The sequence below is a fragment of the Taudactylus pleione genome, unplaced genomic scaffold (assembly GCF_031769625.1).
Source record: "Taudactylus pleione unplaced genomic scaffold, aTauple2 ptg000850l, whole genome shotgun sequence".
Taxonomy (NCBI): Eukaryota; Metazoa; Chordata; class Amphibia; order Anura; family Myobatrachidae; genus Taudactylus; species Taudactylus pleione.
In genome coordinates, this window is record NW_028285252.1 from 1,361,889 (window position 1) to 1,387,217 (window position 25,329).

Below are 25,329 nucleotides of genomic sequence, written 5' to 3' on the forward strand. Positions count from 1 at the left end.
CTGTAAGTGCCTAACTGTACCTCCTAGTGCCTAACCCTCTGGTAAGTGCCTAACTGTACAGCCTAGTGCCTAACCCTCCTGTAAGTGCCTAACTGTACCTCCTAGTGCCTAATCCTCTGGTAAGTGCCTAACTGTACCTCCTAGTACCTAACCCTGCGGTAAGTGCCTAACTGTACCGCCTAGTGCCTAACCCTCCGGTAAGTGCCTAACTGTACTGCCTAGTGCCTAACCCACTGGTAAGTGCCTAACTGCACAGCCTAGTGCCTAACCCTCCGGTAAGTGCCTAACTGTACCTCCTAATGCCTAACCCTCCGGTAAGTGCCTAACTGTACCTCCTAATGCCTAACCCTCCGGTAAGTGCCTAACTGTACCGCCTAGTGCCTAACCCTCTGGTAAGTGCCTAACTGCACAGCCTAGTGCCTATCCCTCCGGTAAGTGCCTAACTATACCGCCTAGTGCCTAACCCTCCGGTAAGTGCCTAACTGTACCGCCTAGTGCCTAACCCTCCGGTAAGTGCCTAACTGTACCTCCTAATGCCTAACCATACCACCTAGTGCCTAACCCTCCGTGAAGTGCCTAACTGTACCGCTTAGTGCCTAACCCTCCGGTAAGTGCCTAACTGTACCTCCTAGTGCCTAACCCTCTGGTAAGTGCCTCACTGTACCTCCTACTGCCTAACCCTCTGGTAACTGCCTAACTGTACCGCCTAGTGCCTAACCCTCCGGTAAGTGCCTAACTGTACCTCCTAATGCCTAACCATACCACCTAGTGCCTAACCCTCCGTGAAGTGCCTAACTGTACCGCTTAGTGCCTAACCCTCCGGTAAGTGCCTAACTGTACCTCCTAGTGCCTAACCCTCTGGTAAGTGCCTCACTGTACCTCCTACTGCCTAACCCTCTGGTAAGTGCCTAACTGTACCTCCTAATGCCTAACCATACCACCTAGTGCCTAACCCTCCGTGAAGTGCCTAACTGTACCGCTTAGTGCCTAACCCTCCGGTAAGTGCCTAACTGTACCTCCTAGTGCCTAACCCTCTGGTAAGTGCCTCACTGTACCTCCTAGTGCTGAACCCTCTGGTAAGTGCCTCACTGTACCGCCTAGTGCCTAACCTTAAGCGTCTCTTTTAGTCCCTAACCGTCCCTAATCCAAAACTTCCAATATGCTAACCCTAAAAAAAATAACATGTCTACCGTTTTTGTGTTGTCCTTTTGTACCTGTCGTTTTATAACCATTTAGTGTCAATCTAGACACTGTCGATCTTTTCTCTGTCGACCTATTGACTGACATCCAGCGACTATGGGGCTGTTTCTCTTCCTTCTGTATGATTTTTATTGTGATCGTATATATCGCAATTCCTAGGGGCCGATTGAGAATTGCAGGCACGTCCATGTTGTGGATGGAACTTGCGATCTTTCGCCCTGCGTGCGCTCTGTATCTGAGCATATACGCAACTATGAGCAACTCTGGGTGATTCCTCATCGTACTGTCGTCTGTATCTCCACTTGCGTCTGTGTCTCTGCAACTGGGCGGTAACAATGCGTTTGGAAGTAGGCGTAGTATTCCAAACGGCGTGCCGTGAATGCCTAGGCGTGAATTGCGGGCCACACAGAGTGGAGCACGCGCAGAAATCTGTTTGGTTTCCGAAGGATCTCTTGCACCAAAGATAGATCTGGAGAATAGTGATGGTGGCTTCTCTCACACGCGGATGGATTGGGGCGGTGCAGCCGCACAGATGTAGGCGGAGATAGGCATATTCCGAGCACGCAATGCAGCCGACTAGCACGCCACTATGAATAAGCCCCTTTATCATTAAAAGTGTTACATTGTGGCTGTACAGTATAGTGCAATTATCACCCTTACGTACATTGCATAATAGCTAGAATTATCTTTTCTAAAAACATAAACATGAGAAAAAGTTGGAAGGTGGCTTCTGGGCACGTCCTGCGGCACTCCTAGCACTGGGGACCCCGCTAAGTAGAGCGCGGTCATGGGGTGCCGTTGTGGTAGCACCTACGTCATCCGCTTGGCCCTGCGCCCTGGGCAGCAGCACCGGTTGCACACCACTCGTTACTGCCCTGCCTATCATGGCGTTCTGCATGCTGGGACTTGTAGTTCCACAAGGGTGCAGTGCTACGGGTTGTTGAAGAACTTAGTGAAATCTTAAACCCTGGGGCTACAGTATCTCTGTGCAACCGGTGACAGTTATTTCAGCAGCCACCAGGTCACCTTGTCCCATGCCACCTCCCTCCCCTCACACACTTTGCAGAGAGTCTGCCGTCTTTATCCCTGGCCCCTTCCCCCCTCTCTCTTAGAAGACAAAAGCCACCAAGTTGCCCAGAAGGAACAGCAGCAGCCACCCCGCTGCCCTCCACACTCCCATTCACATGCTAATGAGGCATCAGATCCCTCCGCCCGCAGCAGCAAAAACTTTTCACCACAGCCTTGAAGTTTGAGAAGAAGTAGTCCCCTCCCCCAGCGGGCGGAAGTAGACGGCCCCAGCACACAGACACCCAGCTGCCTCTCAGTCTCAGCATTTCCCCGCAGTGTCACGGAGAAGGCGGTAGGGGACCTGGCGTGAGGCTGCTGTGAGGAAGAGACACCTGTGGCGGAGGGATCTTCCTGGCTGGATACATTGTAGCAGAGTCTCCCTGGCTGGATACATTGTAGCAAGTCTCTGGCTGTCTGATACTTTGTAGCAGAGTCCCCTTGGTTGGCTGGAGGATACATTGTAGTAGAATCACCTTGGCTGGCTGGTTGCTGGCTGATACATTGTAGTAGAGACCCCTGGCTGGCTGATACTTTGTAGCAAAGACCCCTGGCTGGCTGATACATTGTAGCAGGGCGGCTGTTGCCCCTCTCGGAGCTTGGGAAGGATATACCCCTGGATTTGGCACCTCCTGCCCGCTGCTGGCACCGAGCACCCCCAGGACTTATGTGACTATAGAGCAGCTGGCCCTATATCAGGAGGAATGTATCGGATAGGAGTCTCCCTGCTGCTCTGGTCACTGGCTGTCCCAACACAAGGTAGGAATCTGCTCCCATCCATGTAACGGCAACTTTCCCGAAGAGCTTGCAATCTATGCTCTGAGGTCTCTGTCCGGCTCTGGGGTTAATGAGATCTGGGGTTGGGAGGAATGTGGGCGGCAGTTTAGAATAATTTCTAAAATCTGACTTGAAGTTTGTGTCCCGCAGAGCTTGCACTCTACAGTAGCAGAGCGGGACAGGAAAGCAGTCATTGGGAGGGTGGCCTCTGTGACATTATGTTTCCTGGTGTCTGGGGAGATGTTCCAGTCACTTCTACAAAATGCATCACCAAATCTAATGTAAGGTGCTTGTATAGGTGAGGTGATGCCGGGGCAGCTACTGCATTAGTAAGGCAGCTCCTGTGCTGGGTATAAATTGGGTGATACAAAGGGCATGGTATAATGATATAATGCCCTTCTATGTTCCCTAGCCCAGTGCGGTGCCCATGTTAGAGCTGCATTGGGTGGTATATTGTGGGTAGTGCAAGTATAGGGCAGTCCTGGCATGTGCTGCTCCCGGTGCCCTGTCTGTTCTTTCCCTCAATGCCAACATGGTCTATAGCGCTGTGCGATGCCAGCAGATGCCCTCGTGCTTTTTACAGAAGCCTATTCATCGTCTTAGCCAACCTCACCATAGGTCTTAGGTGGCTGGGCATGCTGAGACTTGTTGTTCCCCCAATATGATGCATAGGACATTTGTAGCCCCTGTTTGTTTTAAAACTTTGGACTACTGACCTCATAATAGTTCTCTAGCCTGAGACGTTGCGTTGTGCCCTGGGGCTGGCATGGAGACAGCAGGGCAGTGGGTGCAGGGATCTCTGGTGGTAGTGTTAGGGCGAGCTCCCTGTCTGCTGCACCATCACAGGGTCTCTCTCGGAGATGTGGTCTCTGGTTATCTGTGCAGCAGACCACACTGGCATAACCCTGCTCAGCAAAGTGTGTGTGTGTGGCTTCCAACGATCAATTCGCATTACCATCGTCCGATGTGATCGGACATTTATTATCGAACGATTGCAACCCGATGTTTGGAATGAGAAAAGTCTGTGTAATTAGTCTTTCAGCGAAGATCCCTCTATTGCTCTGTACATTAATTAACGCGTGTGGCGTGGACACATTATCCATCAACTTCAAAGAAACAGCGCCCCCAGTGGCCGGACCATGATACTGCGAGGACACGGTGTGTGCAATATTGTAACAACATGAATCTGGCTTCCTTGCACCTTCCTCAAAGTTTCACCTAGTACAGTATACAGGGCCCCAGTATGACCGAGCCCAAGCACACTGCCAGCAGGGAGCAGGTTACATGATGCACATTGTAAGGTTAGGGGAGAGTGTACACAGCAATGAGCCGCTAGCTGGGAGAAATTCCAGCATTAGCTCACACCCTATTAGGGTGTGCTGGGAGGATTCTTATGACTGAGCTATGATTTGTTGTGGGGATTGTGGCAATGTCTCTCACATTACAGTATATGGGCAGCGAGCACCTGACAGTGCAGACCCCCCCTCATCTCACAGCCTACATTACATTATATGGGCAGCGAGCACCTGACAGTGCAGACCCCCCCTCATCTCACAGCCTTCATTACCTACATTACATTATATGGGCAGCGAGCACCTGACAGTGCAGACCCCCCCTCATCTCACAGCCTTCATTACCTACATTACATTATATGGGCAGCGAGCACCTGACTGTGCAGACCCCCCCCTCATCTCACAGCCTTCATTACCTACATTACATTATATGGGCAGCGAGCACCTGACTGTGCAGACCCCCCCCTCATCTCACAGCCTTCATTACCTACATTACATTATATGGGCAGCGAGCACCTGACTGTGCAGACCCCCCCCTCATCTCACAGCCTTCATTACCTACATTACATTATATGGGCAGCGAGCACCTGACAGTGCAGACCCCCACTCATCTCACAGCCTTCATTACCTACATTACATTATATGGGCAGCGAGCACCTGACAGTGCAGACCCCCCCTCATCTCACAGCCTTCATTACCTACATTACATTATATGGGCAGCGAGCACCTGACAGTGCAGACCCCCCCTCATCTCACAGCCTTCATTACCTACATTACACTATATGGGCAGCGAGCACCTGACAGTGCAGACCCCCCCTCATCTCACAGCCTTCATTACCTACATTACATTATATGGGCAGCGAGCACCTGACAGTGCAGACCCCCCCTCATCTCACAGCCTTCATTACCTACATTACATTATATGGGCAGCGAGCACCTGACAGTGCAAACCCCCCCCCCCCCCTCATCTCACAGCCTTCATTACCTACATTACAATAAGCAAACAGGAGGTTCTGTAACTTCTCTCTGGCTTATAAAATGGCAGAATTTGATAATTTGGTTGTCTGTCCTCTTGTATTGCCATCAATCTCTGTCATCCCACAGACCCCCTCCAATCCCCCCACACATACACCATGGCTGCCCTACCACCTCTGCTGGGAGTCGGCTCTATGTATCCACCTTCATAATGTCCTATAAATACAGGCACTGGGCTCTTTCAAATAAAATGCAATTTTTTTTATTTTTTTTTTGCAAAAAGTTTTATTTCTATATGAAAATAGTTCAGTTTTGTGAAGAGGTAAAGGGGTAACCCATGTACAGAGCGCTGCGTCCCAGCTTTGCACTTTTATGCCAATTGCAGCTCTTTATATATCTGTAATGATGATAAATTAGTGTCTTCTCTAATAGTTTACTTTATTTCCAACTTTCTTGAACACAAAAAATACATTCTTAGCATAAGTCATCCTAATACAGAAAGTGCATTTTATTTATTTTCTTTGTTTTTTTTATATAGTGGCAGAGTAAGCTGGGACTTGTAGTTCCACAACAGACGTGGAGTTGCAGGTTGAATTCTCCATTGCTCATTTTTTTTTATTTTTTTTTTGAGGGACCTGGGCAACCTACAGAGGGTTAAATTGCCCTTCCCTCTTTGATGCCCCCCTCCCCAGGCAGCAGACACAGGCTGCAGTGTGTTCTCATAGCAGGGGGTTATTACAGCCCCAGCTCCAGGCTGCATGTATTAGGTGACAAGGGAGGGAGACAGGGATTCCTGCCCTGTGCTGAACAATACGCCAAGAGGTGTGTTTAACGCTTTACAATGGTGAGCTCTGATTTCCCTCTTTGTTGCCAATCAATAATAGGGCTCTGCTCTGCAGCTGTTGTGTTTTCCCATGGGCAATCGTGGGGGGGGTGTGTGTATGTTTGTGCACTGCTGTCCGTCCCCGTCCCCCCCCCCCCTCACCACACACTGGGCACCTCAGGACAATTTGGGGGTGGGTTACTCTATGAATACTAATTTAGTGTGATGACCCCTGAGATGGGCCATGTCCTCTCCTAACCGCTTCCTCTCTCTGGTGAGGAAGGGATGTAGATGCTAACTGTGAGCATAGAGGGGAACTATTTATTTATAGAGATTTTATGTGTTATGACCGTTCACTGGCACCGCAAGGGGTGCAACTCTAGGGCCCCAAAGTGTCTTTAGGATACAAGAGACTGGAGTAGTGGGCGAGCTTGCTTTTCAAACATTGAGAGATTTATTTTCCTTCTGTTCATCTAAGCTCACACAATTGTATCCGTGTGGCCGTCAGATGGTATGGCTTGCAGGGCAAGCTGGAACTTGTAGTGTCACTGGTTGGCTAAGCCTGTTCATTCTGAGCTCTGTGTGATACCACTCTGTCTTGTCCAATGTATGCTGATTATAATGTTCTAGTAAAAAGCTTCAGCTTCTATTTCCAGCCTGTGCTCCCTGCTGATGCTGCTGTTTTCTTAAATCACCCCCTTTGGTCAGGAAGTAACATGCACGTGACAAGTGTTTGAGGAGGTTTTAGTGTAATACTGCCACCTTATTTACATGGATCAGTACTAGAAAAAACACTCCCCCCTCTCCCTTTACATTTACAAACCTAACCTGCACTTATGGGGGGATGGAGCCCCAGTTTACTGGTGGCTCTCTATGCAACTGCCCGGGAGCCATGCCACCAAAGATGTGTGTCCTCAACTACAGAAGGAGGAGTGGTGTTCCAAGATCTATATTTACTTCTATAGATTTACTTGTTTCCATTTTGTTATATCCTTAAAAACATCCTGAGTCCGTGGACGGGAGGGTTTCCTCCTGCTGGGTATGACGGGGACACTGAGTCCTTGTACCTGTCCTGTAGTGATTGCACTCTGTGTCAGACACGTCCTGTTGTATTTCTGCCTGCAGCTAAATGTTATTTCTACATTCCTGTACTACCTCATCTCATCGGCCCATAAATGTCAGATAGTCTGTCATGTAACAATGTGAGTGCCCAGGAGAAAAGATAATATTACCTTCACCCCTCCAAGAGGCCGTTCATGATCTGCAGTGATCAGTCCTCTTTGTGTTAGGGCCCCTGGTGATTTTGTATTCGGGCTGCCAGAAGTCTCACATGGCACCTTCTGTTTTATTATAATATTAGGTAAATGAAAATAATTATTTGTTATTCTGGTCTATAGAAAGATCAGACCTACTGATGAATACAAACTGATGTCTTAATAGAAACATTTATGTTCGCACAAACTCAGCATTGCAGTCCTTCAGGATTTCCTGAGAGGAGCAATACAGGTGCAGCTGGTGGTTCCAAGTGGCTTTGCCCGAACAAAATGGTTGAGCTAAGAATCTCGTGCATTGTTTTATTCTGTAGGACAGGTTCTGCGACATAGACTGACATTATTCCAACATAAAGTTCCTGGAACTATTTTCCCAATGCAAACATTGACCGTTTTTCTCGCTCTCCCTCTCCAGGTTTACGGTGTACGCAGCAAACGTGCTTGAACAACGGGAAGTGTGATGCCAGCGGGACAGATTGTCGGTGAGTGTCTGGGAAGTTCCATCATATCACTGACCTGTTGTGTGTAGAGCAGAGGTTCCCAAATGCAGTTCTCAAGGTGCCCCAACAGTGCAGGTGTTAGAGATATCCACCATGGTTGAGCACAGGTGGTTAATCATATTGACTGAGCTACTAATTAAGTCACCTGTGGTCAAGCATAGATATCCTTAAAACCTGGACTGTTAGGGCGCCCCTTGAAGGCAGAGTTTGGGAACCTTTGGTGTAGGGGGAGATGGATCAAATCTTCCAGAGAGATAAAGTGGAGGAGTTGTCCATAGCAACCAACCAGCTTCTGACTGCCATATAATATGATAGCTAGAAGCTGATTGGTTGGTACGTGCAATATCTCCACCCTATGTCTTTGGAAGGTTTGATCCATCTCCCCCTGCGCAGTGATGAATTTCAGGACGGTGAGATGTCAGATACAGCAGTTTTTCAGCAAATCCTGGATCCCCAGCAATCTCAGAAATGCCGGAGAAATACCTTTGGTGAAGTGGTACCTACCTGTGGGGCACCGACCAGTTGGCCATTCATATAAAGTCAGCTTATATTAACAGTCCCTGGCGACTTTCTGTCACACAATAAGGAGTTATTCAAGGCCCATCGACAGACAGCCATACAAAGGGCATCAATCTTTTGTGAGCCCCTAATGAATAAAGACCCCCCCCCCTTCCCCTCTTAACACTCAAGCCACACGGACGCTTGACGACGCTGTAAATCTTGTTTTCATCCATTGACAGAACGACAGCTGGGGTTCGGTCGAAATTTGGCCTCCATTGTGCACGGAGGCGGGTTACCCTTGTGTGTCTGATCGGGGGGTTTCCCAGAATGCAGCAGTCTCACCTCTTTATTCATGAAGGGGGTTTATTTTTATTTTATTTCTATACACAGTGAATGGAGAATCTTACAAGGGTTAACATGAAATCCTGGGCTGTCTGACCGGGGACAAAAACTTTTTATTTATTTATTTATTTTTTTTTAATTGTCTTAAGTGGTTGTAAAAATGAATTTGTGAAGCCCTGAATACCCTGAATGTGTTTATAGCCCGGCATTTCAGCGGGTCTGAACAAAACCTGTGACAAAGCTAAATGGAGCTAGAGGGGGGGGGGGTGAGCAGCTGTACCCAAATGTGCAGGGTCTGGGCTGTGCCATCCTGATTATACTGTTGTGCTGCTGACTGTAATTTGGCACTGGCAGCCAGATAAGACCAGCAGGGGCACCAAGCTGCGAAAAACACCAGTAGTAAATGAGCGCGGGGCCTGTAATCTGCGGCCAGGTGGCTGCCCCCGTCCCGAGGGGCTTCTGAACAACGCTGCTGTTGCGCTCTCACTTGGACGCTCCCTGTGTAATGCCAGCCTGCCGGGTCATTCTAAGCCCAATCATTCTCCTTAAATGATTTTCCCAAAGGAATATCTGGAGAAGAGCCAAGTGATCACCGTGTGCTCCGCTGGGTTACCCCCCCCTCTCTTCCCCCCCAATCTCTGAGCTGTCCCTTAATGGGAACCTGGTGCACCAATTAAATAAGCTTATCGCTCGGCGATGTGGGGTTTATTATCATTAGGACAATAAGGGATCGTTTCCCCGCTAATCGTTACAGATTACGTATTCTCTGTATCTGGGGCAGCGCATCTCTCTGCCTCCTGACTCGCACTTTTGGCGTCTCCGTCGCCGCAGCGCCAGCTACAGATAAGCGGCACAATGGATAGCGCTGCACATCCTGAGCCAGGCTGGGATAAAATGTGCCAGGCTGGCCGGGAGCCGCGTCTCGATTTCACCCGTCACTTAGCGGCTTGCCTACAAAGGCTCCATTATGTCGCCCAGAGATCCAGTTGGAAAGTTAAGGTGAAATAAATCCGGTACACGGGAAAGGTGATCCCTGCTTTTCTGTGACTGGGGTGAGAGAGCTAAGATACGGCTCCCAAAAATCTGCGGCCACACCAGCTTTATTACGGAGGGCGGGTTTTGTAACCCGTGAATAAGGGCCCCAGTTATAGAGTGCAACGGAATATCACGGCGCTATGTCAATAAATGTTAGATCAGAAATTCACCTCTGGCCCCAACTGACCGGGCTGCATAGGCTTGCCATGCTTATGTTATATAGGGGCTGTATAGGCAACGTTCGGCGCACCAGCTGATGTGTGGAACTGCACATCCCAGCATGTCCTGCCACCGTTTAAACACGCACTAACAGCAAACTGTAGCAGGGCATGCTGGGATGTGTAGTTCCATAGCAGCTGGAGGGCCAGGCATTGCCATGCCTACTCTTAGTACAGATAACCTCACAGAGGGAAGATTTCTGCCATTACTGCCGGCAACACCTGTCCGCAGAGACGGAACCTCCGCTCTTCACTCCGCGTCTTTGTTTTGCTGCTGTATGTTCCCTAACGCAGATTTATCTAACTCCAGTCCTCAGTGGTGTCTAACAGTACATGTTTTCCAGATATCCTAGTTAGTGCACAGGTGTATTCATTACTAGCTGACACATTTTACAAAGTAGATCTGTAAAACATGCATTGCTAGGTGTTCCAGGGGACTGGAATGGGTAAACGCTGCCCTAATAGATCACCAAATCTTCTTCGTATTTCAGTCACTTATTTCATACTTTCCTACCCTTCCCGGCCACCCAGAAAGGTGGACAAGTCTCCCGGCGGCTGTGGTCCGCCCACTTCCACCTAGCCCCGCCCACTGCCTCCCCAGACCTGCCCACCTCCGCCAAGCCCAGTCCCCCACAGTGCCGATTAGGTCGGAAACTATGACGTATATTATTATCGTCCTAGCGCCTAACATAGGCCCTGATTCAGAGCTGGACGCTGTGACAGAGTGCTCGCTCTGAATCAGGACCGTCCTTCTTAATTTTTAGAGCGGCCTCCTGGCCGCTCGTATAGCTATTGGTGAGCACCCACAGCTATAGCGAGCGGCCAGGAAGAGGGTTGCGACCATCGGGCTTGCGACGAGACCCTTGTGGTAGGGTCTCGTTGCCGCAAGCCCTGGAGTGCTTTCGGCTTTATCAGATGATGTCTGTGGGGCCGGCCCCAGACGGTAGGCGTTCCCATGGGAACGCCTCCGTCTGGGCAGCCACGCCCACCAAAGGGGGCGTGCAGTCACTCACCAACGACAGCACGTCCCCTTTGGTACGAGACCCGGAGCGACGCCTTGCCCGTCGCTATCCGGGTCTCGCGCATGCGCATGACGGAGCCAGCTCCGTCATGCACATGCGCACTGGGCCAACATGAACCCGCTTGCGAGCGCTCAGCGCTCGCGAGCTGGTATGAATCAGGCCAATAGTACAAAAACCGTATGAACAAAACAATAAAACAGGTGACTTACTGTACAAAACATTGCAGAACATGGGCAAGGCAGTCCTATTACCCAAATACACAGCGGGGCGGCCCATCCCAAAGGTTTGGTGCTGTTGCTGGCATTGAGGAGAAGATGGAGGTATAAGTGAGGAGAGGGAAGAGGGCCCTGCTCGTGAGAGCGCACTCCCTTCAGTACTCACGTTGTACAGAGCAGAGACGCCGGTTCTTACCCACAGTGCACCTAGTTGTTTTTAGTGTTTGAAGCTGACACTTCCCTCCTACAACATTCTCATCACTCCCATCATGTGGTACCTGAGCAGGCCCAACCTGATGGCGTCTAACTGGAGAGAGCGGCCATAGCACTTGTGTAGGGTGGTGTCCCTTATAGATTTCCCTTAGGACCAGCTCTGTGTACCTGTAAATAATTACCTGTATATTTCCGCAGCTATGGTGGAGAGTGACTCCCTCCAGTCTGTGTACTGGGAAAAGCGTTTATACGCCTGACTTGCGATGACTGCCATTCCTTGGGTTAAATGGTGTGTTACCTAGCTGAGGCCCCTATCCCCTCCCCCATGCAGATACTAGGCTTATTTCCCTTCTCCAGAAGTAATGTTCCTACATAGGTGGGACAGTCACAGCCCGCAGTTTGCTAATGGCTTGTTCAATGACTTCAACATGCAAATAAGCCCCAAGGCTGTCGGCAGCGTGTAAAGGAAGCGGCTGGCCTTTCAGTACGAGGCCCATTATATAAAGGCCCCAAGCAATAAAATCGGTAGCACGGAAATTAATGGCGCACGTTATTTACAGACTGGGTCCGACAGGTGTTAAGAAGGACGTGAATATAAAACCGTGCATCCATTTTGTGTTGGCGTATGGGTTTTAAAGGGGCGGAACAAATTTTGCGGCTAGTCCGTTATTTTATACGGGTGGCTGGTAATAGGTCACTGACTGCAGCTTTAGGCCCTTTATTATGTAAGGCTGATGGAGATTGGGCCCCTGCTGATGAGGATTCTGGGTAATGGAGTACAAGTGAGACGTTAGAGCTGGTTTCTGGGACTAACTAGGTTCCTTAGGAGGCAAATTTGCACGTGTGTAGGAATGCAATCACCATATGGACAGTTGCTGAGGTAAAATAGGACATATATCTCCCTAGAGGGGTCTATGTACTGAGCCTCGGAGAGAGAGAGGTGGTGGATGGAGATAAAGTACCAACCAATCAGCTCCTGAGTTTACAGGCTGTGTTTGAAAAATGACAGGAGCTGATTGGTTGGTACTTTATCTCTCTCCAAGGCTTAGTACCTGCCCCTACATTCCATTCTGTGCACTGTTCCGCCCTGGGTGGACCTAGAATGCCGTTTCCATGGCAGCGGCTTTGTGTCACCAGGACCAATATGGGTGGGTTACAACCAGATACAGCTCAATTAGAGGGGGGTGTGGAGATGGTGCTCCCCTCACAGCACACTGCCCAGCGGCGGGTGACGTTCAGCTTCCCGCATTTCAGGACAAGTACCAGGGTATAAGCTAATGAGACTGGCAGAGGGCAGAATCAATCATCATTTTATTTGATTAGCATTATGTTATATTATTTTATATAACTCATGCATTCTGCAGCTCTTTACCGGGGACATGTCAGTCAGTCACATCAGTCCCTGGCCCAGTGGAGCTTACCCAATCACATGGACACACACCTAGGGTTCACTTTTTTTGTTAGTCAATTATCCTATCTGGTATATTTTTGGATTGTGGTAGGAAACCAGAGCACACATGGGGAGAACATACAAACTCCATGCAGACGGTAGCTGTTCAGGGATTGAAATCCGGTCTTTGAGGTGGTAATGCTAACCACTATGCCAGCCATGCAGCCTTACTGGGATTTACCACTTTGAATATGAATTTGGATAAACCCCACTGTTTATAGTGAGTGCTGTACACATTGGGGTCGCAGTGTAGTGGAGGCGACTATATTTGGGCTTAAATAATATTTGTGTAGTCTATCACATCTCTAGGAGACAATAACAGCACCGTGGGTGTGTACAGAGAGTAGCTACAGCCATGATCCAGATCAGAGGTTCTCAAACTCGGTCTCAGGACCCCACACAGGTCACATTTTCCAGGTCACCCAGCAGGTGCACAGGTGTACTCATTACTCACTGACACATTTTAAAAGAGCCACAGGTGGAAGTAATTATTTCACTTGTGATTCTGTGAGGAGACCTGGAAAACATGCACTGCTTGGGGTCCGGAGGACCGAGTTTGAGAACCTGTGATCTAGGTGAGACACCTCTTGGAGGTTCTACTACTAAAGTGTCTCTTGTCCAGAGACTCTTCCAACACTCTGTAATTAAACTTCCTCTTCCAAAGGGTTAAACGCTGAGAGCCCAAAGCCGGCCATAGCCGCTGGGGTCTCCCAGGCTCCTAGCAAGGAATGTCCTCTAATAATTTCTGTGTAAATTCCCATCTATTGTCTGTGCCCGGCCACTCCAGCCTCCTCGCTAATGTTGACATGGCTGAGGACCTACTATGTGAATACAAGGGCTTCATCCATCATCCCAACCACTGGGGTCATGGACTACGAGGAATGCTCTGTGGAGGAGATTGGAGACTCCAGGACTTGGCTTTATTCTATCCATCTATTAGACGGTGCTGATGTTACAATTCCCCCAGCAGCTTGCCCTTTTCTTTTTCAGTTTGGGGTTAGAGGGGGTTGGGTTTTAGTTTGGAAGTTTGACCTTTTAACCATTTTTGGCTAAAGTGGAGTGCACCCTAACATGGCTCGTATGACCCCCGTCCCCCGACTCGTGTCGTGCATAATATATATGGGCAGCTTCTTACATATAAAGGTTGTTTGTGCCACTCGCGCATTGTAAAGTGTAAATTAATCTTTCCAAATCACCCGGTTGCATTTCTTGATGAACTTCAAGAGGATATTGGGAGCGTGGAGCAATGTCTAATTTCTTTTTGCCAAACCCCCTCCCCACCCCCCCACCCCCTCCACTGACCCAAAGCAATTGATGAAAATAAACCAGTTTTCTCCTTCTTTATAAGGAGATTTATTTGTGCCGCAATAGACAGTGATTAGTATGATTAGATGTAATATTCAGTCTCTGGGGGTTGCGCCAATTCTTCTGCTCAGGGTTAATTAACCCGATCGTCTTACCCAGGTTTCCTGTGTGATGACTATTTAATAACGGGCTGCAAATTCCTGGAACAGATGCTAAATACCACATTAAACTCCCATCCAGGTGAAGGTTCTGTGTAACCTTATCTGCCGCCTCCTGTTCACCCCTCGCAGCCAGGGGGCAGGACGGCAGACTGCTGGGTTAAACAGATAATTTGTGGCTTTTGGAGGCAGGTGTGTTCTCGGAGGCCCCAGTCCCATCTGCAGAGAGCGTCCCCGTCCCCTCGCAGTCAGCAGAAGGTCGGGGGAGGTTTGCGTTCTCAGGCCAAAGTTTTTCTTGTAACCATGAAGTTTTGGGTTGTATTCAATAAGTTATTATAAAAAATAAAAAAATATTGAAAAGAAATTGGGCTTGACAGGGATGTGCCACTCGCCGGATCTGATTGGGTGACCGATGACTGTAGAGGTTCCACACCTCCCTTCTCTTACCCCGCTGCCATGACAAGGCCCCTTGCTGTGAGTTCACCAATTCCTGCAAAATGGCTCATGCCTCAGTGATGCTGCTAGTTTGTAGTGATCCAGTAAGTTGAACTCTCATGAGCATCGTCTCATCCTGTGCGCCAAACACCAGTGCGCACTCACAGACCCAGGTGACCAGAGCCCGGACCGTTCATAGGTTATTGGCTTTTAGTTGTTTTCAGCAAATGCGTGAAACCTCACCTGACACCTAGGACCGGAGGCCCAGTAACCTTGGTGTCAGCGCGGGCACCAGGCCTGTCCCATGTGTCTGATACTTGGCACCTGGAGACGCTTAGAGCTGTTCTAAGCTCTCCCATGCGCCATGATTTATGTGGGAGGCTGGAGGGGAGCTAATTAGTGCAGTGACCCCTTTACATGCTTTAATACTTCTTCCCACGGTCATCCTTGTTTCTAATATCACTAGGAAATGGGTACAATATTAAGGCTAAAGGCTCTTGAGAGGATTAAGGTGTTGCCTATTACATTTCAACATGAAGGTCATCGAGAGCCTCTGCACACGTGCGCACAATGTGTATTCTGTTTTATGCGCGGTGCGGCCCCTGAGCATTGGTTAGGACGCATAAACGCTGCCCATGTTATGCTGTATGTGTATCTGTCAGTGTAATGGAGGACTTGGGCACTTAATGTTCCAGGTGTGACTATTATTGTTGTTAAAGAAGCCTATCCATTCTCTAAGACCAGGGCCGTAGCTAGGGTAGTGCGGCCGGTGCCATCGCACAGGGCACCACAGGTCAGGGGGCGCTGTTTGGGCCTGTCACATTTCTGTTTATTATCATTCTTGCTTGTAGCTTCCTCTTATTTCCTCCCCAGCATCTCCTGGCCTCTCCTATCTCTTCCCTGGCCCTTCCCCATGAGGCCATGGCCCTCTCTCAGGTGCACTATATTATGTCCCTATTTATCCCCAGCATCTCCTGGCCTCCCCTGTCTCTTCCCTGGCCCTTCCCCATGAGGCCATGGCCCTCTCTCAGGTGCACTATATTATGTCCCTATTTATCCCCAGCATCTCCTGGCCTCCTCTATCTCTTCCCTGGCCCTTCCCCATGAGGCCATGGCCCTCTCTCAGGTGCACTATATTATGTCCCTATTTATCCCCAGCATCTCCTGGCCTCCCCTATCTCTTCCCTGGCCCTTCCCCATGAGGCCATGGCCCTCTCTCAGGTGCACTATATTATGTCCCTATTTATCCCCAGCATCTCCTGGCCTCCCCTATCTCTTCCCTGGCCCTTCCCCATGAGGCCATGGTCCTCTCTCAGGTGCACTATATTATGTCCCTATTTATCCCCAGCATCTCCTGGCCTCCCCTATCTCTTCCCTGGCCCTTCCCCATGAGGCCATGGCCCTCTCTCAGGTGCACTATATTATGTCCCTATTTATCCCCAGCATCTCCTGGCCTCCCCTATCTCTTCCCTGACCCTTCCCCATGAGGCCATGGCCCTCTCTCAGGTGCACTATATTATGTCCCTATTTATCCCCAGCATCTCCTGGCCTCCCCTATCTCTTCCCTGGCCCTTCCCCATGAGGCCATGGCCCTCTCTCAGGTGCACTATATTATGTCCCTATTTATCCCCAGCATCTCCTGGCCTCTCCTATCTCTTCCCGGGCCCTTCCCCATGAGGCCATGGCCCTCTCTCAGGTGCACTATATTATGTCCCTATTTATCCCCAGCATCTCCTGGCCTCCCCTATCTCTTCCCTGGCCCTTCCCCATGGCCCTTTTTTGGGTACATTATGTCCCTTTGAAAAATGAGGGGGGCGCCAATGCTTTTTCTGGCACAGGGCACCAAAAAGTCTAGTTACGGCTCTGTCTAAGACACAGGTTCTCAAACTCCGACCTCAGGACCCCAAACAGTACATGTTTTCCAGGTCTCCTCACAGAATCACAAGTAAAATAATTAGCTCTACTTGTGGATCTTTTAAAATGTGTCAGTGAGTAATGAGTACACCTGTGCACCAGCTGGGTGACCTGGGAAATGTGTCAGTGAGTAATGAGTACACCTGTGCTCCTGCTGGGTGACGTGGGAAACGTGACCTGTTTGGGGTCCTGAGGACTGAGTTTGAGAACCCCTGCTTTAGGAAGTAGTGAGGTTGTCACATGACTGAGGCACAAGTCGGTGCCTCAATATCAGAAACTCCTAGTGAATTGGGAGGTTCAATATTGGTTCTTCCTCCGAGATGGCTGCTTCCATGGTGCTTGGGAGGCTGAAAACTCACTACGCACCCAGCAAACGTATGGATAATGCGAAGTTTGGAGTTTTTAAAGTTGCACAAATATTGATATTGGAAATGGTAATTTGTTGGTTTCTGCATAAGTTTATGGCACAAACAATGACATTTTGTACAAAGGCATTAAAGTGGCCCAGACGGCGTTTTGTGTTGATTGGGGTTTTGTGTTAAAGTTCTCTGCTTTTTCTCCTTGTGTCATTGTCCTCTGTCTATAACATGGCAGATGGCTGCAGACAATGGCGGGAATGCGTGAGCTCTAAAATGAGCCCGGGTTCAGAGGTCGCTGGATAACATCTGCCATTTTGAGATCCTCGGCTGGGACACGTTTCTGAAGGGGCCGATCATCCTGTCCAAAAAAGTGCAAATACTGTTTTTGTTTTTTTTGTTTGTTTTTTTTTTATTAAACTTCAAGTGCGACAACTGTATGGCAGATGGTTTGGCGACATTTGGAAAATTGAAAAAAAAAAAATTATATATATTCATTCATATTAATAATATAATATAATTTTATTTCCTTTTATTTCTCCGCTGGTACTTGGATCTTTGGAGAGGCTACAAACGCTTTAGATGTGTCTTCCGCGCACTCACGAGGTGTTTTGCGTCTACCCCTATAATCTGCTGTACTGGTAGCGTATGTTAACTTGGGAAAAGTAGTTTGCGCCGCGTTCTAAAACTTCAAATGTGGCTTTTTGACTATTTTTGAGCATAGTGTGGGGATAAAACGGGAGCGGGTAACGAAGCTCCAAAAACCATTCAACATACTTTTAATTCCATTCTCAGGCGTTCATTAATGGTTATAAAGGACATTAACAGCGACTGGTATGGGCGAGTCTTTCAGTAGCAAGAATGACCGTGCCGTTGGCCTGTTCGTGGATCCCGCAAATTACATTTATTTAAAAAAAACTTCTAAAAAAAAATGGCACCTGTATTAAGTTTGCTCAGGCCATTAAATCCATGTCCAATATCTCGCTATACTGTAAATTGAACCATCCTGTCCCCCTTTTTTATGGGTCTGAGCTATAAGGGCTCTTAATCAGTTGGGATGAGGCCTTCGGGGAGATGGGATCTTTTATAACACAAACCTGCTGTAATCCATAGCAACCGGCTATTATATTTCATATAAGGACATGGTAAATATACCAGTTCTTTAGGCACTACCCACATAATTAAATTTGTCTCCCAAGAGCTGACATACTACTTTCTCCGTAACCTCAGTGCTTCTTAGTGGGAGTGAAAGAATTTCGCGAAAGTCAGCGATGGGTTCTCTGCAGCGCTAACAGGCACACGCGAGCTCTCCTGTCTGTGTATTTAGCACGTCTATGTAACATTAGGTGAGGCGTCTCCAGATTTCACAGCAGCCTGTGCCGGGCATACTAGACTATATAATTAGAAGGCTCTTCAGTAGTAACTGGACAATACTGAGGAAAGACCAGGGTTTATGACATAACTACCCTGCACCTTGGTCAGCGACATGAGGCCATATACAGGTGCATTGTGTTGGGTACTAGAATAGTTTTACCTGGTCTCACTGCAAAGGGGTCTTTTTCTGCTTGGTGAGACGATCATATCGTGATGCGTTTACCCTTATTCCCTCGCCATCGCTCTCCGAGCCCAGGGGGTAAATTTACTAAAGTGAGAGGTTTTAGAAGAGATGTTGCCCATAGCAACCAATCAGATACTACTTAACATCATACTTGCCTACCCTCCCGATTCGGCTGCGAGCCTCCCAAAAATCGTGTGCCGCTCCCAGCCCCCCGGAAAGGCAGACAAGCCTCTCTGCCCTAGCAAGCTGCTGTATAAACCCCGGCGGGCGGGGGGGCAGGTGACTCGATTTGCGCTGTATCGCGTCATTGTAACCCCGCCCCCTGCCTCAGAATGCCGTTAATCTCACCCCCAATGATGTGTTATGCTCCAGGTCACACCCCCTTTTCGCCGCGACACCCCCTCCCGGGAGGAGGTAGCCAGATGTCGGCAACCCTGCCTAACATTTAACTAGCACCTTCTAGAAGATAATAGCTAGAACCTGATTGGTTGCTATGGGCAACATCTCTTCTAAAACTCACTTCTAATAACTCTCACCTTAGTAAATTTACCCCCAGTAATCCATCTTTAAGGACATCTGAGAGGCGTCCTCTAAATTTAGGTGGGTCCTGTTTATTTCTTATACCCGGCTTATTTCATGATTCACTTTAAAATAAAAAATAAAAAAACAACGAACTGAAATGACGAACAAAAACCTGACTTTGTTCTTTGTTTGATTTAAGATTAAAATGATTTATGTCTCTGCAGAGAATTATAGCGCTCCAAAGCTTTCTGCGTTACGCGGCTTCTCCTGCATGAGACTTGTCATGTGCCTCTGTACAAATGACCTAAGGGTAATGCGCTCTCCGCTGCGCCCAGACTCGGCACAAACTCTTCTCTACTTGCTTTGCAGAAATAAAAAATAAAAATGGCTTTTGTTGCTGATGTTTGTTTTCCAGTTACGCTAAAGTCTACGAGGGTAGAACCAGGGTTCACAATCAATCTATATTAGACATTGGATGTCATTTTTGTAGCCTATGCTGGGCTAGCCTGACATTAGGCTTGATGTGTCAGGACACCGTTACCCCTCTGCAGTCATGGCGATAATCACCATTTAGCTACAATGGTGACTGACTTTTTATATATATATACATATATATAATGTAATCCTGACATCTCTATATGCACCTCGCTCAAGAATCAGTCTCTCTCTTTCGACACGGTCATTAGGTCGACACAGCGATGGTCAGTGTGTATGTGTGTGTATTATTTATATATATATATATATATATATATATATATATAAATTTTATTTTATTTTTTTTTTTTTTCCTTGGTCCCTAACCGTGCCTAACCCTAACAAAAAAAAGTGTTGACCATTTCTCTGTCGACTATTTGTGTGTCAACCTAATGACCCTTTCGACCTTCTTACTAGTCGACCTATTGCCTGTCTAACTTGTATTGTCCACCTTTTCACTGTAGACCTAATGACCGAATACCATTGAGCGTTTTCCTTCCTCTCAAAGCAGACACAGCCATCTTGTTGGCTGGGCCCCATGTACATATGCGTTCTCATGGCTGCCTCCGCAGAGTGCGGACAGCGGGTTCAGCTTTAACCCAGAATGGTTTTTGCCTATCGTTTTCGTCATCGTTTTCTCTTTTTAAGATGTATTGACGGCACGGATGCTGGATCGGTGAGAAGTGTCTGGCCACGAGTTGGACTAGCGGAGTGCCCCGGGATGTAGCCAGCGGGTTACGCGCCTTGCAGAACCAGCCATGGAAGAGGTTGGAGCAACCGCAGGAGATAACTGGGTAAAACGTTGTTGTTTCGACACATCTGCGTGAGAGCGTGGAGCATGGCGCACCTTCCACGTCGACGCAGGGTTCAGATGCCTGCCGACGTGTCTCCACTGGCACTCGGCGACTGGAGGAGGATGGCACAAAGGCTCCCTCTCATGAGAGCGGCAGAACCGTGCAACCAGGCCCAGTGCATTCTCTGACTGAGAGCAGTGAAATCAGCCACCCAGAGGCCTCGGCTTATTCTAACCTCCGCCCCCCCCCTGGTCCAACTTATTCTTCAAGTTGATTGGATGCCAGTGGCAGGAGGCAGCTGCTGGCCCTCATTAATATGCACACCTGCTCTCTGCCGGCTTTTGTGCGGCCGGCAGATGCCCTGATTAATTTTGTGCCTATTCTTTACACTCCTTTTGGCCCGGATAATGGATTCTCATTAACTCGAAATGTCTCTGATTCCTAACAAATTCTCTCACAATCCCCCAACAAAGAAAATGTGAGCGGGGAGGGGGAGGGGGAGGGGGGAGGGGTGCGGTATTTTAATTTTGGTTTTTCCAGAGAAGTGTAAAATCCATCCATACTTTCACTAACTTTCATTTGGCTACTTTTCCCCTCTTGTTAAATTTTAATTGGAAATCTTGCCGAGATGAACTCCCATTAATTAAGGTGACGAGACGACGGCCCCGTATTTATCCCGTAACCGGCGTTGTCCGCTCCGTGTATACAGCGTGGAGGTCATGTACAGTATGTCGCAACGATGTACGTGTGCGCAGAGCATTGTATTGTTTTGTGTTTAGTCGTAAACGTACTCCGCAGCGGAGAGGTACAGCAAGCATCGACTAATATTTATTTACATACGGCGCGAGCTCCTAGCATCTGATTGGCAGTAAGCAGCGAATGTGAGTGATGGGTTTCCTTCAGCCATCGCCAGGAAAGCCTCAAAGAAACTACTACAATATTGTTCTAGCTATAGTGAATAGCAGGCCTGATGAGTTGGACCATTACAACCCAGTTACACCTTTTTAACCGTATATTATATCGCTTATCGTTGCCTGCTCTCAGTCTCGGGGAATGCGTGGAGCAAAAACGCGCAAGATACGCGCTGCAAACTGGCGTACGGTCAACTCCGTACCAAACACAAGAGGTATGCGTGATCGCTGCGCGTCACTGGACTTCTGGACCGTCATGTACATATCGATCCCGTCCCACAAGTACGGTCACGCTTGTGCAGATCATATTGCGCAATATAGGTCTGTCTGTGGTAGAACAAATTGCCCGGACCCTGCACAGAGCGAGACCATGTGGTTGGTGGAATTCGGTTAGCGTCTGCTCAGACAGAAATTAAAATCCGTTTTGGAATTACCTTTATATATCCATGATGTCGTACGTTGCCAGTGAAATAATCGACCTCGTATCGTGAAGGCTGGCGCAGCCCACAAAATGGCGGCCTCTGCTGCTTGTAGGAGGGGACTTATTTATATTAGAATTATGCGCTGATTCCCAGGTTTTGATTTTGGATCTGGATTTAGCTTAGTGTTTTGGTTTTGGATCTGGATTCTTCTTTTTTTTTTTTTTTGTAAATGATGAGTTTTAAACCGCTAAAATCATGTCATTTTTGCAATTCAAAACCCGAATTTCCAAACCATCGGAAGATCAGAGCCGCGACTCCGATTTATCCGGATCTCCTCAGGAGATTATATCCGCGACTTGGATCTGTCCGGATTCAGGAAATTCGGGTGAGTTTTATCAAAAATAAAATTCTGATGTGTAGGCGTCAATTAAGGTTTGTGGTTTGTGGGGGCCCCAGGGCAGCTAAATTGTGTGGGCTCCACCTCCTAACAATAAAATTGTCTATCATTTGCAGGCAGTATTATTTAAAGAAAAAATAAACCTGGTACACACATGCCACAGAGTCCGGCACCCTGGTGAAGTAGCTATCTGTGGGGGGCCTCCCAGTGTGTGGGGGCCCCGGATGGTCGCCCTGGCTGTCCTGGTGTTACTCCGGCTCGGTGTGTAGGGCAGTAAAGCGAATTGTGCACTTACTGAGTAGTTTATAATCATGTTACCACTTTAACAGATGGCAGTTCTTAGCTATTTCTTTCAAGAGAACTTTCCAGCGTGCCAGGAACAAAGAGCCACCTTTTCCCCAAGCTGCACGACTTGCCTCTTCCACGAGTCATCTCAAGTAGGTGTGAGGTCAAATGAGGCATGAATTTCTGAAGAAATATAACCTCCCAGCCATTAGTACGTACATGCTGGCAGATGGGGCAGTTGTCGACCTGTCAAGTAGACCCAAGTGACAAAGACTCTAGTCCCCAGATGTCTGCTACCTCTCTCCTTGAGGTGTTTTCCCATCTCTGTGAGGCCCTCTCTAGGCTGTAGGACTCTCTGAAGCCCCAGAACTTGGTTTTCCCAGGCTATCCGATCTCCAATCCGGTCACCAAGAGCCAAATGGTATAGGCCTGTTGGCTCCTTCCAACAGATGGTGGCTGAAGATCCCATGTCAGATGTCTTCCCTTCCCTGTTATTGAGGGAGTTTCGTTTTTTTAATCTCCATGACTTTGCTCATTAAAATAACCGCAAGTTGTACAGGAGTTCAGCATATTACGGGACATTTTTTGCAAAGTGGCAACATTGCTATTACTATCTTCAACAATCTTCAACCATAGACGAGTCTTGGGGCCAAATGGCATAGCCTCTAGGTTGCCGAAAGTGGCAACCTGCTTTTGTTTAATTAAAATAAATATATAGTGTGTGTGTGTGTGTGTGTGTGTGTGTGTGTGTGTATACACACATACACACACTTACATACTTCCTTGGTGTATTTGTTACAGACCTCTTACAAATACTTGTGTGTGTTTTATTTTATTTTTTTCTTTTATGCGAAACAGGAACACCTCTGATTAAATTTAGTGACTGAGAGAGGAAAGTAGAGACCATAAAAAAAAAAAAAAAAACCCATAAAAACTTTCATATGACAACTTTATGCTTCTGTAACCAAACCGTCTTGTCTTATGATTAAGATTTCCCTACACGTTGGAAGTGTACACCCAGCACTGCGCAGCTACAAAAGCAAAATGGCGCACTGAGCTACATGTCACCGGGTGGAGGCAGCCATTTTGTGGGCTCAACCAACATTCAGCTTGGTTCAATGTGAATGGATAGGCTACTATTGGACCCGTTCACAAAGATGGCTGCCTCTGCGTTACTGGTGAAAACGCAAGCTGCTTAATATGTGCAGGGCTAAATGTAAGAGGAGCATTTTATATGCTAGGAGAAGTGCGGTGTTCCTAGGTGTCCAATGGCTGCCGTGGTGACAGGTTAACGTATCAGGAAATTATTTGAATTAATTTTACTCGATATAAAGATAAAAGCTGTATTTTATAGGATTCTATTTCGTTTTTGTTCTAGCTTTAGGGGTTGTCTTTCTCTGAGGGTCTATATCAGGACCATGGTTTAGGTCTGTCAGCCATTTTTTTTTTTACCTGTTGCCCTCCAGGTCATGAACAGGCCACTGTGTGTAATTGCCTGAGAGGGAGGTTGAGGCTCAGTGTTTATTTAGCTCTTGCTCTGTTGACTTTTCATTTTTGGGAAGACTTGGAAGCGCTGATCCAAAACATGGGTTACTTAGCTGTTCTGAGGGAGCCGCACGCTCCCAGAAATCGCCTTTCCCAGGCTGGCTGTGCTGGCAACAGGTGTTCATGTTGTTGTGTTACACATCTGCCTCCTCCCGCCACCAACAAAGCCCAAATCCCCTGGGCCGGCGTGAGGCCATTTCATGCTTTTTACATGGAACCCTGACATGACATTAAAGGCTTATCATCTGGAGGTGTGAGATTCCCACAGGGGATCCATTATTTCCTCACATGGGATCTCCCTCCACCGACTTCTGAGGGACCTTTTTTAGTCTCATTGCTACGCAGGGAAAAAGTTCCTTCACTGTCATGTCACAAGGAACCAGTGACCGGGTCCTGCTCCATGGCTCCACGCTCATCAGTGTTGGTTGAGCCCCAAAAATGTCTATTCTGCGCATACAGCGGGAGAGGGTGAAAAAAGCCCTACCCAGCGCTCTCCCCAGCGGAGTCCCCTTTGCAAATCCCCTATATCCTAGTTTGGACCAATAAATGGCTAGAATCACTGGTATGGCAGCTTCTAACTCTCTCTGTGCTATTTTTTTTAAATGTTATAATTATTACTGTGGTACTACTAAATAAAAAGATTGCATTTTCTATAAGACCATGAAAATATAAAAAAAAAAAAAAAAAAAAATTGTAAATTGTTTTACCTATTTAAAATAATAATAATAATTATTAATTAACAGGGAGTTCTGCTAATTCTGATTGCAATTTTTTTTACTTTATTTCACAGATGCCCCAGTACCCACGTTGGTGACAGGTGCCAGTTTAATAACCCCTGTACGAGTAGTCCGTGCCTACATGGAGGAACGTGTAACCCTGAGATGAAAGGGAATAATGTTTACTTCACCTGCGCCTGCCCTCTGGGGTACCAGGATTCGCGCTGTCTCACCCCAAAGGACAACGTGTGTCTCAACAACCCCTGTCGCAACGGTGGAACCTGTGAGCTGATCGCAGTCGAGTCCATCTACAAGTGCAAATGTCCCCCAGGATGGACAGGTATGGAGGAGAAAAGCGACACTGTCAGTTCTATCTGTTGTTGCCTGGAATCTCCTTTTAGTCCACACTTCAGTCTGCCAGTCATTGTATCCGCTTACCGCATCCTACCCTCTCGCACAGCGCAGTAATAGCTGCTGTATGGTATAGTAAGAATAGAACATTATATGTTACTGCAGGTGTCGTGTTACCCTCAGTAACTGTGTACGAGGATGGCGGGACATCGGCATCTGATTGCACAGTGTTGTAATAACTTTGTGTCAGCTCCTGTTGCTGTAAATACTAATGGTAAATTATAATC

General features: G+C 47.9%; 1 protein-coding gene across 2 annotated transcripts in view; it reads left to right on the forward strand.

Moving 5' to 3' along the window:
• The first annotated feature begins 2,507 nt into the window (after positions 1-2,507).
• The window catches only part of NOTCH1 (notch receptor 1), a 58,595-nt gene continuing 35,773 nt past the window's right edge, over positions 2,508-25,329 (forward strand). Inside the window, exons 1-3 of one of the 2 annotated variants that reach the window (XM_088458783.1) lie at positions 2,508-3,024; positions 7,819-7,885; positions 24,766-25,031. In XM_088458783.1, the coding sequence (XP_088314909.1) occupies positions 2,970-3,024; positions 7,819-7,885; positions 24,766-25,031 (388 nt within the window). In that variant the 5' untranslated portion in view covers positions 2,508-2,969. The remainder of the gene's footprint in view (positions 3,025-7,818; positions 7,886-24,765; positions 25,032-25,329) is intronic. The other variant, XM_088458782.1, reaches the window with a different exon arrangement.